Genomic DNA, 20,066 nt, shown 5'->3' on the forward strand with positions numbered 1-20,066 from the left:
TCCTACACTGTCTCCTAAATGGTGTCCTACACTGTGTCCCAGTACACTGTCTCCTACACTGTGTTCTACACTGTCTCTTACACTGTGTCCCTCTCAGCTTGCTCCTGAATACCAATACTCAAAATCTCAGCCACTCGCTCACTCACACTCGGTCACACAGTGTTATGGTGAAATTGGTCACCTGCCGAAATATGTGGCAATCGCACGACTTGCCACACCCAAGCCGTGCTACTCATATGCTGAGTTGACGGTGCCCGTGTTCGAAACCAGGGGAAGTATGACTGTTGGCTATGGTTGGCTCAGTGGAAGTATGACTGTTGGCTATGGTTGGCCCAGCTGAAGTATGACTGTTGGCTATGGTTGGCTCAGTGGAAGTATGACTAGATGTAGTTTAATAGAAAACAGACCATTATTAACAAGTTTATCAGCAATATATATATATATATATATATATATATATATATATATTTATATATATATATATATATATATCCAATACACGTATTGTAATATCATCTGTATTCCATGCTCCGTAGATTTCGAGTTAGCTTTTTAGTCAGCCTGTATAAAAGGAGGTGAACGGCAGCGAGGATGTGCGATCCGGTATAGGATCACTAAAGAAGGAAAGGCCAAGCAAAAAAGAAGAAATCAGTGATCCGGTTTGGTATCAATAATTAAGCTTATCAGACGGAACGTTAGGCCAATAGCAGTTGCCGGTTGGATTCCAACTGGCGGAACGTTCCGTCATGAGCAGTTAATTGGTTAAAAATGTCTGCTTCTACGTCTTGGTGGCATGACCCATGATGGACTTCTTAGTGTTTCTCTCAGGTTTCAAAATGATTAGATAACACTTTGGTCCAAACAGAGCCAACAAAATGCCCAAACTAGATGCTAAAATAGCAAACACCTCCACTACATCGGCATATTTGCCTGGAGAGCTGATATATGCTGGTATGAAGGCTATCCACACAGCACAGAAGATCAACATGCTGAAAGTAATTAACTTAGCTTCATTGAAGTTGTCTGGAAGATTCCTTACCATGAATGCTAGGAGGAAACTGAGGAGTGCTAGTAAGCCAATATAACCTAGTAACACCGCAAAACCAACTGTTGATCCAACATTGCACTCATAGACTATCTTTTCAGAATAGTATTGTGTGTTTTTATGAGGAGTTGGTGAGGCAGACACAAGCCAGACTGTGCAGATTATTGCCTGGATTGATGTAAGAATCAGAACTGTTCCTCTCTGCTGCATAGGACCAAACCACTTAATGATGTCTGCACCACCAGGCTTGGAGGCCGTGAACACAGCCAGCACCACCATAGTCTTTACCAGGATGCAGGAGACACACAGCACAAAGCTGATCCCAAATATTGCATGCCTCAGCTGACAAGTCCAGAGTCTGGGACGACCAATGAACAAGAGTGAGCACAAGAAACATAGTTTGAGTGAAATCAAGAGTTGGAAGCTGATTTCTGAGTTGTTGGCGCGGACCATTGGCGTCTCTTTATGATAAACAAAGATCCCCAGGACAATTGCACAGACAAATGTTCCTAGCAATGACATGGTTGTTAAGGAGATCCCCAGGGCCTCATGGTAGGACAGGAACTCAATGATCTTAGGGACACAGTGGTCACGCTGGGGACTGGACCAGAAGTCCTCTGGACACACGGTGCACTCTGTAGAGTCTAACAAATAGGACAAGATTAAAGGGACAGACACTTATCTTCTTATAACCTTCTGTACATATAATGTAGCTACATTATGTAACCCTACCTGTCTCATTGCTGAACTCTCCCTCAGAACAAGCAATGCAGTCGTAGCAGCAGACAGGTTCTCCTTTCCTTCTGGCCACACGGGTTCCAGGAGAACAGCTCTCACTGCACACCGACCGAGGAGGCTGCAGAGGAAAGTAAAAATAATCAGTTTAAATATAAATTTCATTCACATCATGAGCTCAATTAAACATTTTAGGAAGCTGAAATTACTTTTGCGGATTGAAAGTTCCAGAAGATTCTGTCTTCATCGAGGGTGAGTTCTTCATCTCCGGAGGCTGTCATCTTGACCACACCTACGTTGTGAATATTTGTGCTTCCATCAGGGAGCCACGCCCAGTTCAATACATCGAAGATTGGTAAAGCATCACCATTCTCATCAAAGTATACACGATCACCACCAGATGTGGTGAAGTTGACCTTTTCCAGGTAATAGAGAAGCTAGAAATGGTGATGAGCAGAATCATGAAGAGCAAGAGACGTTAAAAACATACTTAAGGGTCCTATTATGTGCCCAAGTCACAGTACACACTTTTTGGGGATTTAAGCATTGTGCAAGGGGTGTTCCTGTTGCTGAGTTGCTATCTTCCGCCACCAGCCTCATTACTAAAACATGTGCTCTACCCTTTACATTATGCATTGCCTTTCAACAAAACCATATTCATAATGTCACCCACATTTGTTGAGCATTAGGAGTGAGGATGACTATTTAAAATAACACATTCAGAAGAACATGTAATTACCACCTGCCCCCTATACTTGAGAGGCGTCGCCTCTCAAGGCCTTCAGCACGTTCCGTGACATGTTCTTTATTTAGTGTATAAGTGCTTTACCTTACTATTTTCCTATGATTTTGTTATATTGTTTTCCTTGTGTCTTAGTTCCAGTTGGAGTTTCCTTTGCACTTGTGTACTCTTATTTTGTACTACGTTTTGTCTCTTGGTTTCCTCCTTGTCCTGTTAGTTCCCCAGCCATGTTGATTATTAGAACTTAATGTCCACCTGTGCCCTGTTTTCCCTGTGTATTTATACTCCCCTGTTTTTTCAGTTCTTTGTCAGATCATTGTTGTACGTCACTAGTGTAATGCTCCTAGTGAACTCCTAGTACTTGGACTCCCAGTGTTCTTGTTACTCCTTGTGTTCTCCTCATGTATGGATTTTGGTAAATAAACCGTCTGCAATTTCGACTGCTCTGCCTCTCTGCCTTTGTCCTGCATTTGGGTCCTAACCCTCTTGATTCACACCGTGACACCTACACACTACACATACATTATTTTCTACTTCATGCAACCACTCCTACAACCAGCAATGTCCGTGTGTACCTATGTGGCCATGAGCACGAGAATGACTATTAGTACCAGTAGGGGCGCTGTTTGCCAGAAACAGAGAGGGAGATAGTGCTGCACTGTTGCCTGCTAATGAAAGCGAGAGAGAGAGAGAGAGAGAGAGAGAGAGAGAGAGGAGGAGGGGGGGGGGGGGGGGGAGTTGCACCACTCAGTTCACACAGGTGTGCATCTATCCATTGTTATATTACTAATGTTGCCAAATAATTCACGTTTGATTTTTATGATTTATTAAAAAAAATGTGAGATTAACTTTATAAACCCCACAGGGTTTTCTAAGTCTCACCTGAACAACCCAATAATGTGTTGTTTCAAATGTGGTGTTTTTGTGCAAATAAACAATAAATAAAAATAATCCTACAGGTTAACTGAATGAATATCCCACCTGCCATGGCTGTATTGTCTGCAAACTGGCACAGCTGTGCCCAGGGAAAGGCCCTCTTCCTGGCACACACTGCAACATGTCATGGAGGGCGTGGGCCAGAGCATACACAGCCTTGTACACATTATACTCTGTCCTGAGGTCAGACACATCCAAAAATGTGGTTTCTGCCGTTCCCAGGTCCTCTTGTCCAGTACACACCCTTCCACCAGCGTCCACCCACTCTGGTGGAAGGGGTGAAAATTTACACTGGAATGTGTGTTCCCAAAACTGCCTCACCTGAAAGAACACAATTAATTCATGAGAATACCTGTAAATACAATTAATGTAGGCCTTTTTATTATTCACTTCATTCACAGTTTGCAGATACTACAGTGGTACAATTGTACAATGGTACAACATTTCATAAGGGCTTGTGTCCATTGTGGTCCTGTGTCTCAATATTCAATTCAATGAGACATGTAACTTTAGACATACAATTAAACAAATACTTACTATGTTATCCTCATGGTCATTGTCAGGACGTATTTTTAACAAGAAGTCCTTCAAACCTGGTATCTCTCCACGACGGATGGCAAAACCCAGGGTGCCTCTCAGGTACGGCAGGTAGTGAGGAGACTGGAGACTGTCTCCCCACCAAACTGAAGTGGCAGGTAAGATCCATAGCAGACCTGTCACATTCTGCTTAACCACCTGTTCATCGTTTCGGAAGAAATGAAAGGCATGTCAATACATTCTCAGTTTAGATTCTTCTAATTACGAATCCCTACATTAACATCCTCCACAGATGTATCGTAACACAAACCTCATCCAAGACATTATACATATAGGTCCCGTATCCAAACATAATGACCACACGAGCTGTGGAAGTCTTTATCACAGTGACAATCCTCTGGAGTTTATCCAGGTCATTGTGGAAGGGCAGAGCCTCTGAATAAGCCACACAACCCAGACCAGACTGGTCCAGGCCAGTCTGGAACAATCGGGCGGCGTCACGGCCAGCATCATCATCACTGAACAACAGTCCTACCCAGGTCCACTCGAACCACCTCATAGTCTGGAGGATAGCTCGCACCTGAGAAGAATGGACGGAAATGTACTTAGGTTAGATCATACAGTACATGGGCAAACAGCGGCCCAGGGGCCACATGCGGCCCCCGTGTTCACTTATGTGGCCTGCAGGTTAATATTGTAATACTGTTATATTATTGATTTCAGCTGTTACAATGTTTACAACATGCAAACATGACCCGCTTTAAATTATATCTATAATGTTCAATATTAGTAGCATAATTACAATTTCAATTGTCTTTTTATGTCCAATGCATTTGAATTTAAGTATGTTTAATTTAAGTTAACATAAGTATAAATAAATGCATATGAAATTAAATAAAAATGTTAGGCCTACTTTTCAGGATTCCAATTAATCTTAGCAAAAATACCAAATAATAATTCAGGAGTCTGTTAAAAAAATAGCTAAAATAGGAGATCCCAAACACAAAATGTGTCGCAGTGCAACGCGTGTTGAGCTAGAATGGAAATAAGATATTTCTACCCAACAGTATTCGCAATGTGGCCCTCTGGAGTGAGTGTGGAAATATAGTGGCCATCTGGAGTGGGTGTGGAAATAATTGTGGCCCTCTGGAGTCAGTGTGGAAATAATTGTGGCCCTCTGGAGTCAGTGTGGAAATAATTGTGGTCCTCTAGAGTAAGTGTGGAAATATAGTGGCCCTCCTGAGTGAGTGTAGAAATATAGTGGCCCTCTGGAGTGAGTGTAGAAACATAGTGGCCCTCTGGAGTGAGTTTGGAAATAATTGTGGCCCTCTGGAGTGAGTGTGGAAATATAGTGGCCTTCTGGAGTGAGTGTCGAAATATGGTGGCCCTATGAAGTGTGTAGAAATATAGTGGCCCTCTGGAGTGAGTGTAGAAATATAGTGGCCCTCTCCTACATCAAAGTTGCCCACCCCATGGGTTAGAGTATTCCAGTTTGTGAAACATGAACTATTAGATACCAACACATATTGTTATAGAAGTTCACCTGGAAGACAAAACTTGGCATTGTTCTGAAGAAGGATGGGAACTGAGTCCGGTCGCTCAGACAGGAACAACCAGCAGAGTAACTTATCTGGAAAAACAGAATAAAAACAAATACAAAATATAGCTGCAAGCAGCAATAAGGCGGGACCAAGGAGAGGGAGAGAGAGAGAGGGGGGTGGAGAGAGAGAGAGAGACAGAGAGAGAGAGGGGGGGTGGAGAGAGAGACAGAGAGAGGGGGGGTGGAGAGAGAGAGAGAAGACAGAATACACTTATTACACTATTACACCACTATTACACTATTGCACTATTACACTTATTATACTATTACACTATTACACTACTATTACACTTATTACACTATTGCACTTATTACACTATTACACTTATTACACTATTACACTATTACACTTATTACACTATTACACTACTATTACACTATTAGACTTATTACAATATTACACTATTACACTCATATTACACTATTACACTAATATTACACTAAATACACTTATTACACTATTACAAATTTAGACGTAATACACAATTTCACTATTACACTATTGCACTACTTTTACACTAATTACACTATTACACTACTATTACACTACTACACTATTACACTATTACACTAATTACACTATTACAGTTACTAGTATCTCTATTATTGTGATGTCATGTCCTAGTGATAGAGAGAGGGGGGGGTGGAGAGAGAGATGGAGAAAGAGAGAGAGAGGGGTGGTGGAGAGAGAGGGAGAGAGAGAGAGAGAGAGAGAGAGAGAGAGAGAGAGAGAGAGAGAGAGAGAGAGAGAGAGAGAGAACAATATGCACAAATACGAATCACAGGCTGATTTGTCGCTACCCGGATTTGAACCAGTGACCCTGTAGTCCAAAGGTGAGAGCTCTACCGACTGAGCTAAGCAGACACTGTCAGTTGACTCATTCTATACAGTAACATCATGCAGTATAGGTATTAGCTCTACCAACCGTATTTGGTAGACGTATTAGGTGCATGAGAGGTTTCACAAAACAGAAATTTTCATTGGCTCATAAAAACTTTTTTTCACTTAAAATAAATCTGTTAAAAACAAAGTTCAAGTGTAGACGTTTTTGTGCATTTTGATCAAAGATTCTGGGAGAAGATACATTTTAAATGGTTTTCAAATAATTCAAAATGGCGGGTGATCTAAAGGTCAGAGGTCAAAAGTCAAAAAGTTGTTTGGCATGAGGAGACAAATATGTGTATCAAAGTGTCATTGCCAACGTTCATGAGATATGCACGTTCAAAGTTTGCATTTTCAACTTAATTTTAAATTTTCAGTGCTTTAAGCGCCACCATTTGGCCAATGGTCATGGGCTTCACATAGTCACCGTTTGGCAATGCCCTCTACCAGATTACCGAGTTTCACGAAAAGCGACTGCACGGTTCAGTCAGAACAGCTATTTTTGGCGGAAGGAGAAGAAAAATAAACACAAAAACAAGAAGTGACCAAAGTCACTGCGTGTCTTCTTGGTCCCTTAAATGTCTATTCTGTGATGTACTAGATCATAGGTATTCAACAGTGCGTCTGGTACCCTCAGGGCAGTGCTAATCAACCGGCGGCCCCTGCTTAATGTATCTGCGGCCAACAATGAAAATATAATATTAGTTATTTTCACAAGATTTTAGTTATTGTATTGTAAAAAGTTGTATGGCCTGCAATGTTCCCCCTAACATGCGCCCATACATGGCCAAATTTGCTCTCGCGCACAACTGAAATCTGTCACGCACACCGACGCTGGTGTGAAAAATAAAAAATAAAGTTTTCTTTAAAAGAAAAAGGTGTTCCCCCCGAGTATCATCTACATTACAGTAATAATACCTATCCTGAGTCGACATTTGCCCACACTTTATTTCTATTTACTTCACAGTTTATTTAGATTACACAGGCGAGGCGACAGACAGGTCGCAGACAGGTGTGTGTGTGTGTGTGTGTGTGTGTGTGTGTGTGTGTGTGTGTGTGTGTGTGTGTGTGTGTGTGTGTGTGTGTGTGTGTGTGTGTGTGTGTGTGTGTATGTGTGTGTGTGTGTGTGTGTGTGTGTCAATAAAGTTTTTACGTTTTCTCATGCCCCCGATGTAATGCACAATTGCGTATTCATATACCAGTCGTTCTCAACCTGTGGGTCCCCACATGATTTGGGGGGTGGGGGGAGGACCCTAGATGACAGGGAAGTGACAATTTAAGGACTTTTAAGACTTTTATAATACCTCAAAGGCTCTAAAAGAAAAAATACCATTACTGCATCAAAAGTAATCAGAAAACCATGCTATAAAAACTGGTCAAACTGGTGAAAATAGCCGATCTACAAGTTCACAACGAGCTTGTAGATTGGCTATTTTCACAATATTTATCTGTTGAACCATTCTGTTGCTTGTCTGGGTGGGGGGTCTCCAGTTCAAATATGATTACTTTGGGAGGTCACAGCCTGAAAAGGTTGAGAACCACTGATATAGACTAACTGAATATTCCTAAAATTGCTAGCCTACCACCTTGATATAAAATAAAAATGTTGTAACTTGCATAACCTTATGTAACTATATATTCATTGATTCACTCGTATACCAAAATCCATTTGGAAAAAATAAAAACAATCACACCTGTGTGAAGTGAGGGGCGCTCACTTCACATTATCTAACGTTTGGATAGTTGGTGTCAAGGTGACGTATGTTTGCTCAGTAGTTGCTGATGTCTGCTCAGGAGGTTTGACTCGAGTGTTTGCTCAGACCGAATTTTTTTTAGAGGGAACATTGATTGCCTGATGTCAACTTAGTATTAACCACTTACTTTATCACCTGTGATAATCTGTTGATTATATGTTCTGTTCACATTTTGTGAATGAAGCCTCATTTTGGTCTTCAACCAGCCAAAATTCTCACGCGTCTCCCACCTTCTCCGCTCCCTCCATTGGCTCCCGGTCGCTGCCCGCACAGAGTACAAAACTCTGATGTTGGCAATCAAAGCAAGCAAAGGTATGGCAACCCCATATCTTGCAAGTCTGATCGAACCCGACAAACCATCCCGAGCGCTCAGATCAGCCAACGCAGGGAAGCTGGAAGTACCTTCACTAAAAACACCGGGACAACGCTCCACACGTCCCAAACTACGTTCTTAGCTTACGTATGATTCATGATAAGTACTTTTTATGTATGTGATGTATTGCAATGCTTTTTTTTCTTGCTTAATGTCTAAATTGTAAATTGTTGTAACTTCATCACAATGTTTTTGTTCATTGAGGTTTGGCCTCATAGATGGAAATGTGGCTTTTTACTCTGTGTTTCCTTCATCTTTAGACTTGTGTAGTATGTTCCAAAATACATTTGTAAATGTTTCAAAATAATACAGACATTTTAGCTTGCAGTTCTTGGACTTTTGGAGTGGCCCCTGAGCCATTTTAAGTTTAGTAGCCCTGCCCTAGGGGATCGTCAGGTTTAATTTAGGGGGGCAAAATCTTTGAGGAGAAGCAAGCAGAGCCTGTGCTGTTTCTACCCTGCCATATGATCACAGTGCAGATTGAATACACGTATATGTCCTTAATAAGTCTATACACCATCACAGGTATATTCTACCCAATGTAAAATATTCCATAACAAATATTTTTCATCAAAATATTTGTAGTACAGCTACCCTTCTTAAATATTTCATCATGATTTCACAAAAAAAAAAAATATATATATATATAGATTTCACGGGGCGGGCCTATCACTGAAAAAATATGTCATGATCATGGCCATAATTTGATGACACTTTCAATAGCTGCTTTTAACCCTCCACTGTGTGCATTCAGAATGACCAGGTACATAAGGTGATTTATGATACTTGCACTTATTTAATTCACTAGATAGATCATCCATGTATATGCACAATGTGCTTAGCCACAAGCAGCTTCTGAAACCATTTGGTTTATCCTGTCAAAAGCTCAATAAGTTTAAATTTAGCATAGGAAGATAGTGGACATATTGTAGCTGGCAATCATTTCCTTAATTGCAGAAATGCATAACACTGTGCCGGGTTTCTTTTTTAATCTGAACTGGTTATCTGCAGTAAGGACAAACATTTCCAGATGTACAAACATGATACTTTCCAATACTGTGGAGAGGATGCTGGCCAGAGAGATTTGGATGTGCTGTTTGAGAACTTTACATGTCCTGCCATTGGCAATTCAGTAGAATGCAGTGCATTGTCAGAAACAGAACAGTTCAGTAGATTGTCAGTGCATTGTCAGAAACAGAACAGTTCAGTAGATTGTCAGTGCATTGTCAGAAACAGAACAGTTCAGTAGATTGTCAGTGCATTGTCAGAAACAGAACAGTTCAGTAGATTGTCAGTGCATTGTCAGAAACAGAACAGTTGAGTAAGGGGGCATTGTCAATGTGTTATACGTAAATGATCCTGAATAGATATTGTTCCTCTGCTGGAGTCTTATTTTCAGTAGCAAAGCAGTAGCATTAACATTAGGCTAATCAGTGAATTAAACCTGTAGGTAAAACATGCATTTTCAGAAACCTTCAAGAAAAGATCAGTAAAGTGTGAAGAGTTGGAATGGCACATCTGTAGGTCTGTTTAGTTTACCTGCCTTGTCTTTAAGGACAGGCTCTAATTGTACAGAGGTGATTGATGCTGTACCATGAACCAACAGACCTGTAAAACACAGGTCAAGGGCAGTTACTTACCACTTTCACTTAAAACAAAGGGGGGGGAAATAAAGACAGAATAAGAAAGAAAAATAGCAGCCTACAAGCTCAGAACATGTCACACTGTGACCTTGTTCATCGGCTGTGTTTGATACTTTTCTCTAACACTAGCATAATGAAATAGGGCATTAAAAGTACAAGTTGAAATATGGAGACACAAGGTTTCTTCTTGACAGCAACGATTATGTTCTATGTCTTTCAAACGGCAAAAAGACCACATTTAATATTTATCATAGTATAGATTTGCAAATAGCCAAGTAAGCAAAATTAAATAAAATAGGCTATGATGAAAGGGGATAGGAAACTTACCATGGGCACTCTGTATACACCTAATATTCTAGAGAGGGTAATAGAACTTTTTGAGGTACTAGGACCCACAATTCCAAGTACTGGAGGAGACCCAACACAGCTCTGATCCAGTGTAAACTGCTCCTCTCTCCCACTGATCAGTGACAACGCTGCAGGGACTGCAACTCCAACCGTAAAGCAGGTGTCATAGCAAAGGTATCCCAGATTCACATTGGGGAGCAGGCTGGGGTCTCTGTTGATCTCAGTGATGGCAAAAGCCATGGTCTGTGCCATTCTGAACACCGACATGTAAAAACTAACACAAACAATTACACTGTAGCCTTGAATATCATTGCTGTCGGGCAGAAACCTTGTATCTCCATATTTAATCGTTCTTACTTTTTCATACTACAGTGTGACAAAAAAAATGTAACTATCCTAGATCCACCCAAACACATGTTCGGAGAAGGTTTCCACCCGACAGCCTATATCTTTGTAGAAATATACACATCAACAAATCATGTTTCTATACATCAAAACAATGTTGGTGTTTTCTTTGTGATACTCACCGACTGCAGGAGGGCTTCTGTTCCTTGGACTGTGTGAACGTCAGCTCAGGGAACACAGAGGAGATGTGGAATGGAAACAAACCACCCAGAAGCACATCTCCAGCCTTGTACATTCCTCCATGTTTTAACGGTGCCTGGAACTCACAAGAAGAGGAAGAGGATGAAGACAAAGGAGAGAAGGAAGAGAACATCATCAAGTATGAAAACAGTTGTATGTCTAAAGAAGCCCTCATGACTGTCCTCCTCTGTCTAACAACCCCTCCCACCTGCTCCATCCATTGTCCAGTTGTTAGGTTTTATACCCATGCAGTGCCGTCCCCTGTGCCAGATGACGACATTACGTAATTCTTTCACAACACCGATCTGGGCCTTTAGGCACACACAGAGGCAGGGCTTAACATACATAGGTATCAGTGGTGGAAAGTAACAAAGTAGAGTTACTGAAGTACTGTACTTAAGTTCAATGTTGAGGTATTTGTATTTGTCATTTCCAATGCTTTTACTTCTACTCCACTACATCTCAAATCCCAATATTGTACTTTTACTCCTCTACATTTATTTGGAAACTTTAGTTACTTTGTAGATTTTGATTATTACAAAACATACATTAACCACTTCAGCCTTTTATAAATTTCGGCCATTTGAAAATAGCCGATTGTGACGCATTGTGAGCTTGTAGATCAGCTATTTTCAAAAAAAAAATTAGACAATTGAAATTGGCCATATTCTATATAATGACTAGGCTACTTTTGGTACATTAAGTACATTTTGATGCCAATACTTGTGTACGTTACGAGAGACAATGAGATCCGCAATAAACTTGCAAATCGGTTCGCAACATGTCGCCTTAGTCAGTGGCAGGTTGGTGGTCGGTGGTGGTCAGTGGTGGTCAGTATCAGGTTGGTGGTCAGTGTCAGGTTGGTGGTCAGTGTCAGGTTAGTGGTCAGTGGTGGTCAGTGTCAGGTTGGTGGTCAATGTCAGGTTGGTGGTCAGTGGTGGTTAGTGGCAGGTTGGTGGTCAGTGTCAGGTTGGTTGTCAGTGGTGGTTAGTGGCAGGTTGGTGGTCAGTGGTGGTTAGTGGCAGGTTGGTGGTCAGTGGTGGTTAGTGGCAGGTTGGTGGTCTGTGGCAGGTTGGTGGTCAGTGGTGGTCAGTGGCAGGTTGGTGGTCAGTGGTGGTCAGTGGCAGGTTGGTGGTCAGTGGCAGGTTGGTGGTCAGTGGTGGTTAGTGGCAGGTTGGTGGTCAGTGGCAGGTTGGTGGTCAGTGGCAGGTTGGTGGTCAGTGGCAGGTTGGTGGTCTGTGGCAGGTTGGTGGTCAGTGGTGGTTAGTGGCAGGTTTGTGGTCAGTGGCAGGTTGGTGGTCAGTGGCAGGTTGGTGGTCAGTGGTGGTCAGTGGCAGGTTGGTGGTCAGTGGTGGTTAGTGGCAGGTTGGTGGTCAGTGGTGGTTAGTGGCAGGTTGGTGGTCAGTGGTGGTTAGTGGCAGGTTGGTGGTCTGTGGCAGGTTGGTGGTCAGTGGCAGGTTGGTGGTCAGTGGCAGGTTGGTGGTCTGTGGCAGGTTGGTGGTCAGTGGTGGTTAGTGGCAGGTTTGTGGTCAGTGGCAGGTTTGTGGTCAGTGGCAGGTTGGTGGTTAGTGGCAGGTTGGTGGCCAGTGGCAGGTTGGTGGTCAGTGGCAGGTTGGTGGTCAGTGGTGGTCAGTGGCAGGTTGGTAGTCAGTGGCAGGTTGGTGGTCAGTGGTGGTCAGTGGCAGGTTGGTGGTCAGTGGTGGTTAGTGGCAGGTTGGTCAGTGGCAGGTTGGTGGTCAGTGGCAGGTTGGTGGCCAGTGGAGGTTAGTGGCAGGTTGGTGGTCAGTGGCAGGTTGGTGGTCAGTGGCACGTTGGTGGTCAGTGGCAGGTTGGTGGTCAGTGGCAGGTTGGTGGTCAGTGTCAAACCAAACTCAGCTTCTTCTACACAAAGGTAGAGTCTGTTCTCCTATACGGCAGTGAGTGCTGGACCCTGAAGCCTGAAGCCAACTCTGCAGAAGTCTCTAGACGGGTGCTACACCAGAATGCTGGGATGATTGGAAGCAGCGATGGAAGGCTCGATCTAGACAGAGAGTCAGGTTGGCGGTCAGTGGCAGGTTGGCGGTCAGTGGCACCTGGAAAATGTGGGCACCATAAAAACTGTTCAGCTCTGAAGTTGTTAATCAGAGCAGTGGTCAGTCCTCCCCCCACTTCTCAGGTTGTCACTCCTGATTACCACTGAAGTGTGAGGGAAAACAAGAGTAAAGCCCAAGGCATCTTCAACTCACTAGTTGTGTCCCAAATGACAGTCCCTTAGTTGAGTGATGTCATGCATGCACGCACACACACACACACACACACACACACACACACACACACACACACACACACACACACACACACACACACACACACACACACACACACACACACACACACACACACACACACACACATAAACAATGATGTTATTTAATTAACCCAGACCTTAGAGACAAATTAAATAACACAAGGTTGAACTATTGCAATAACACCAATTAAATATCACATGGTTCAGTGCCTTAGCAAGTTAGCTGATCTTATCGTTTATTGTTTATTTGACAAGACTGTCAATAGTCTGTCAGACTGTCAATAGACTGTCAGTAAAAAGAAAACAATAATATATTCGAGCCAATAAAACAAATAGATATCCCATAGTAGTCGTCTGCATCTCAAATATCCAGGGTCCTGCAGGGTCGCAGAAGTTTAATTGTAAATAGTCTCATATAAGCATTGTGGTCCAAAAAGCAATCTCCCAGGACCGCCACAAAGAAGTCGGACATGAACTTGACTGTTCTTGTTCCGGGAATCCTACCACACGGAGGTTCAGGCGTCTGGACCTTGTTTCCAAGTCCAACAACGTGAAATTAAGGTTGACGTACTTGTTCTGATTGTAATAGAGAGCAGGTTAACTCTAACTCAGTAATACGATGGCCGTGATCAGACAATGCGGTCTCCATACCCGTTAGCTTCTCCACGTGGGAGGCCGTAGTTGTTTTAATGTCTGCCAGCGTGGCCGAGATCGGCTTCAATGATTGTCTTTTTTAAGAGTTGTGGTTAAACGCTCTGTTCCTCTATTAAAACAGTGCAAGGTTTATCCAAGTGAGTTTTGTCTTGTGTTGCAGCTGGTATAGCCATCATGAGTCCAGTTCACAAACTTAGGTGGTCTTTACACGAGAATGGTTTTCATAGAAAACGGCAAAATAAAGTATCGTTTGCTGGGGCCCCTTTAGACGAGAATGGTGTTTTCAGGAGGTGAAAACGCAACAAAGTGAAACCACCTCCCAGAGTGGAAATCTTTGAGAAGGCCGTTGTATCCCTTCTCTGTGTAAACAGACAAAACGGTGAATCGTGGCTCACGTTGGCTCACAGCGCATATGTTTATTACATTGATGCAGAGCCATATATGATATAATGGAGTTCCTGAACAAGCCTTCCTTTATGTAACCTAATGTATTATAAAATATATAACCATCCCGTGGCACCTGCATGCATGCTCTGGGCTGCCTGACAGCCTGTCTGTCACCTCAATGCGTTATAGAAAGCAGGCAGCGAGCGACGGCCACAACCACGTTGTGTTCTGGAAGCAAAACCCCGATAGGGTTGCGTGGAGGGGTTATTCTTCTTGTACCGCCACCTAGCGACATTATAGCATTTTCATATGTAAATAAAAAATGAGAACGCAACGGGACTTTGACGTTTTATCTGGAGATGGTCGCCGTCTAAAAGAGACATTAAAGCTATGCCTTGGGATGCACGCTTAATCAGTATTCGGTAGCATAATCGGAATAGGCCATATCAGCCATAAAAATGCCATACGGTATCGGAACGGTCTCAACATAATACAGATTATTTAATCGGTTTTCACCAGCAAAAATAAAAATGAAAAATAATTCTACATTTAATTTGTGTCCTCATCTCATTCAGTAGTCATTCAGTTATGAAAACAGACACTTGGAAATGAGTATAGGCTATTTATTGATTGATTAGATTATTTATTAACAGGCTTTTGGCTATAAGCTCCTATAGGGCAAAGGCTTGTTTCCGTTGAGGGCCTCTGTATAATATCGGAATCAGTCAGTCAGTCACCGATCGGTATCGGCAGATATGACCCTCCCTTTGTCTATTTATTTAGTTAATACTGAAAGAGTTCACTTAGTGAGAATTATAATATATTAATTGTCCATGTTATACCAAAATAGAAGGTAGAACTCACGTTGCATTCTCACTCACATGCTGGACCGAGAGAACTTGGGTTACATTTGACACAGTCAGGCATGTAGCCTCTTCTCTTCACAGCGACACACATCAAAGGGCTTAGGGAAAAATAAATCTGTGTTCTCCCAAAGTGTACATTATTCAAACGTGATAAAGTTCCTCCCTTTGCACCAGGGATTCTACTACTGTACAGTACAGCGACATCTCCTCTGTGTCTGCAGCCGATGTGCTCCTCCGGTCCTGTGAAAGAAGCAACAGAGCAGGAGATGTGTTTCCCTGTGTCGCTCACTGCTGCCTCCGTGGTGGAGGCTGCCGTGTCCCCAGAAAATGGACAGAGAAACGCTCGTGTAGGTTCTATACTGTAACCCTTCCTTCCCCCATCGTGCAGACTAGAGAGAGAGAGAGAGAGTTCTGGCATGAGACCACAGACGTACAGACATTAGCCAGCAGCACCAGTCACTGGTCTGTCCCTATTCACCAGTCACTGGCCTGTCCTTATTCACCAGTCACTGGCCTGTCCTTATTCACCAGTCACTGGCCTGTCCTTATTCACCAGTCACTGGTCTGACCTTATTCACCAGTCACTGGCCTGTCCTTATTCACCAGTCACTGGTCTGTCCTTATTCACCAGTCACTGGTCTGTCCTTATTCACCAGTCACTGGTCTGTCCTTATTCACCAGTCACTGGTCTGTCCTTATTCACCAGTCACTGGTCTGTCCTTATTCACCAGTCACTGGTCTGTCCTTATTCACCAGTCACTGGCCTGTCCTTATTCACCAGTCACTGGTCTGTCCTTATTCACCAGTCACTGGTCTGTCCTTATTCACCAGTCACTGGTCTGTCCTTATTCACCAGTCACTGGTCTGTCCTTATTCACCAGTCACTGGTCTGTCCTTATTCACCAGTCACTGGTCTGTCCTTATTCACCAGTCACTGGCCTGTCCTTATTCACCAGTCACTGGTCTGTCCTTATTCACCAGTCACTGGTCTGTCCTTATTCACCAGTCACTGGTCTGTCCTTATTCACCAGTCACTGGTCTGTCCCTATTCACCAGTCACTGGTCTGTCCCTATTCACCAGTCACTGGTCTGTCCTTATTCACCAGTCACTGGTCTGTCCTTATTCACCAGTCACTGGTCTGTCCCTATTCACCAGTCACTGGTCTGTCCTTATTCACCAGTCACTGGTCTGTCCCTATTCACCAGTCACTGGTCTGTCCCTATTCACCAGTCACTGGTCTGTCCTTATTCACCAGTCACTGGTCTGTCCTTATTCACCAGTCACTGGTCTGTCCTTATTCACCTGCAGTCACTGGTCTGTCCCTATTCACCAGTCACTGGTCTGTCCTTATTCACCAGTCACTGGTCTGTCCCTATTCACCAGTCACTGGTCTGTCCCTATTCACCAGTCACTGGTCTGTCCTTATTCACCAGTCACTGGCCTGTCCCTATTCACCAGTCACTGGCCTGTCCTTATTCACCAGTCACTGGTCTGTCCCTATTCACCAGTCACTGGCCTGTCCTTATTCACCAGTCACTGGCCTGTCCTTATTCACCAGTCACTGGTCTGTCCTTATTCACCAGTCACTGGCCTGTCCTCATCACTGGCCTGTCTCTTCACCAGTCACTGGTTTGTCTCGATTCATCACTAAATAACAGAAAATAACAGCAAACGGGTATTAAAACCTAAAAAATAAAAAGGCATGGGTGAATTAACTGCAATTCGCCATCACATAAACCCACAAGGCTGGTTGTCCCTAATTAAAATCGATGTATTAAAACAGTTTCCGTGCCGCGAATGGATTACTCCAGGTTAATGTCGCTGCCGTATCGGACATACCCGCCTTTTGTTTTATGTGTTTAATCCGCCGTAATGTAATGAATCAAAAGAAAATCCGTCTTCGTCGCGGAGTATGAGACTGGATGGCTTCGCTGTGATGACGAAACCGGAAATCGTCACATGCTGTGGGCTGCTAGGGCTTCTGGGAAATTGAGGCCAATGGAAATGCATTGGTTGCAACGCCTCATTGAAACCAATCTTGTGTGCGTCTTCCGGGTGCACCAAGATGGTGGATGCTACACACAGATCATAACAAACCACGGGAGCTTTTTTTGATGGATTTTCGCGGATTAAAAGCCCAAATAATTCAGCGTATGCTCTAAAGGTAATACAACAATCTCGGCAGTGAAGGGGGGTTGATTAAAATGCGGGTTAATCGTAAAAAACAGTCAAACTGTTAAACACTTGAAGTTCATCACAAGTTCACAGCGCAAACAAGTGCAAACATCTTTAAATCATTCTCCAAAGTCATGATTATCCCACATTGATGCATCACACAAACATTTACTCTCTCTCTCTCTCTCTCTGAGAGTGCTTAGACCTGATTATCATAAACAACCACATTGACTACTCTAAGCACTGGTTGACATTCAGCCATCGCTGATTGTCAATAATGATGAGCTGACCATTCTTAAGGAACTAGCAAGTTGCCTGAAACCTGTGAAGATGGGAGTGAAAAGCCTATGCGAAAGAGGAGCAAATCTCCTGAAGGCAGATGGCATTTTCAAGTTCATCCTATCCGAGCTGGAGAAACAGGACACCACCATCTCTCGGGATATGACGGAGGCCATCAGGACCAGATTCGGGGACAGGAGACTGAACAACATTGTGTCTTTGTACAGGTAATAGTCTGAATATTATAGCCTACTTGTTGGAGCTAATGTTATAGATTCCCAATTAAAGCAGGTTCATATAATAATAATAATAATAATAATAATAATAATAATAATAATAGGATTATTATTATTATTATTATTATTATAGCCTATTACTTTACATTTTGATATATAGGCTATATTTAACCTATACATTATTTGTTTAGGTACCTCCAAAACCCAGTGATCGTGACTACTGCAGATTTGCTGTTCGCTATAACCTCCAAAAATGCACTGATGAGGACAGCACTCGGTCTCTGCGAACGCCTGTTTGTAAGTGACACGGAGCCCCAACCACCAGATGAGGGAACGGAATCAGAAGAAGAGGCGAGTCAGACTACCGTGAGCCTACAAGCCCAACTGCAGCAAGAAATCGATGCGTGCATGAGAAGCCCAGACCCCGAGGAAAAGACGGGGAATGACCCGCAGAAAATCATTTCAAAGGAATTTGCGCTCTTTGAAGCAACCAAAGTGCGTCCCAAAAACCTCCAATGCCTCTACATGGCTCTTAGAACCATTCCGCCAACTTCAGTCGAATCTGAGCGGGCCTTTTCAGTGTGCGGCACTTTCGTTACCAAACTGAGAAACAGACTGAGCGACAAATCAATTAATTCCTTAAATCCCACTTCCTCAAATCCCAAATGGAAGAGAAATAAGGTATATCGAGTAGCCTGTTTAATTGCCTCGTTTATTTCCAGTTGCATACAGTAGGCCTATAGGAGGCTTTAATGTTACCGCGACAGCGAACCGCTGTGAGCTTGTATATCGGCTAATTGCATTGTTAATTATCTTTTATTTAAAAAACATCTTTTTCGTTCTAGAAAAAGCTCAAAGAACATTCGTTCAAGAAAATGCTTAATAAAGTATTCAATCTTGGGAAGTGTATTGTGTCACTTTTTCTGATTAGCGTAGGCCTAGGCCTATATACATTATTAATACTTTAATGTAATAATTTAATTGTACACTATTCTATTGATAATATTAAGTATCTATACATATAAATGCTTTTGGTGGGCAGTTTTTTTTTCTTCTCTTTTGTTTTATTTCTGACGGGAATTCCCGCGGGAGCCCGGGAAAAAGTCCGGAAAAATCCGGGAAAATATTAAACCCTAGTTTCAACCAATCAGATTGCTTCCTCGAAACGTCTGTGGCTGCAGACGTTTTTGCAACCTGAGCTATTTTGTGAGTCCCTCGTGGTTCAGGGAAAGGGATAGGTGACAGCTATAGTGGTGCCTCAGCTCTCACTGTGTTTTTGTTTATTGCTGTTTTGTGTCCTTTTTTGCCGACTAACAGGAATTGTCAGGCTTTTACCACAGGGCCCACATGATGGCATGGCTTTAAAGGACCACTTCACCTCTTTTCAATCTATCTTAATAGGTCCTCACTAATAATCATAAAATGGCACGATTTTCTTCCTACTCAGTCTGTGTCTCATAGGAGGGCTGTTGGCAATTTAGAAACCGTCCTCCAGTGACATCATCATTAGTCAGATATTTTTTTAAACAAGATTTTCTTTACAAAATTTTTTAGATTTTCATTATCGATGGCTTCCATTTTCGCATTGCAACTTTTCAGGATACAAAGCCTGAGGACGGTATCTGAAATGCCCACAGCCCTCCTATGAGAGTAGAAAAAATTGTGCCATTTCTTCATGATTATTAGTGAGGACCTATTATATGAAGATAGGTTGAAAAGTGGTGAGGTGGTCCTTTAATAGGCATGGATATAAAAGTCTAGGTGACTCTGATTGGCCGCTGCAGTTCATTGGAGTGACCTGTGACTGCACGGGACGGAGCCGGAAGTGCAGGAAGGCCCCGCTGCCATGCACTGGCCAATCACGGCTTGTCTTTTCTGGGACTCATCAATTCAGTTCAAATGAGCTTTATTGGCATGAGAAAACAGATGTTTACAGTGGCCTACCGAACATGCCCCTTGCCCTCCCTCCAGATACAGACGCCCCAGAGCAGAAGGAGGCG

At 42.9% G+C, this 20,066-nt stretch overlaps 1 protein-coding gene across 1 annotated transcript; it reads right to left on the reverse strand.

The window, feature by feature from the left end:
• Positions 1-778: 778 nt before the first annotated feature.
• On the reverse strand, positions 779-11,461 carry LOC310868129 (extracellular calcium-sensing receptor-like; the record flags this gene model as incomplete). Its single annotated transcript, XM_083778390.1, has 10 exons — positions 779-1,689; positions 1,778-1,901; positions 1,990-2,217; positions 3,504-3,779; positions 3,996-4,193; positions 4,306-4,575; positions 5,539-5,625; positions 10,747-10,849; positions 11,124-11,257; positions 11,426-11,461. 10 exons carry the CDS (start codon positions 11,459-11,461, stop codon positions 779-781), a joined length of 2,367 nt encoding a protein of 788 aa, XP_083634516.1.
• Between the last annotated feature and the right edge of the window lie 8,605 nt (positions 11,462-20,066).

The sequence above is a fragment of the Protomyctophum parallelum genome, assembly GCF_964188405.1.
Source record: "Protomyctophum parallelum genome assembly, chromosome: 12".
Classification (NCBI taxonomy): Eukaryota; Metazoa; Chordata; class Actinopteri; order Myctophiformes; family Myctophidae; genus Protomyctophum; species Protomyctophum parallelum.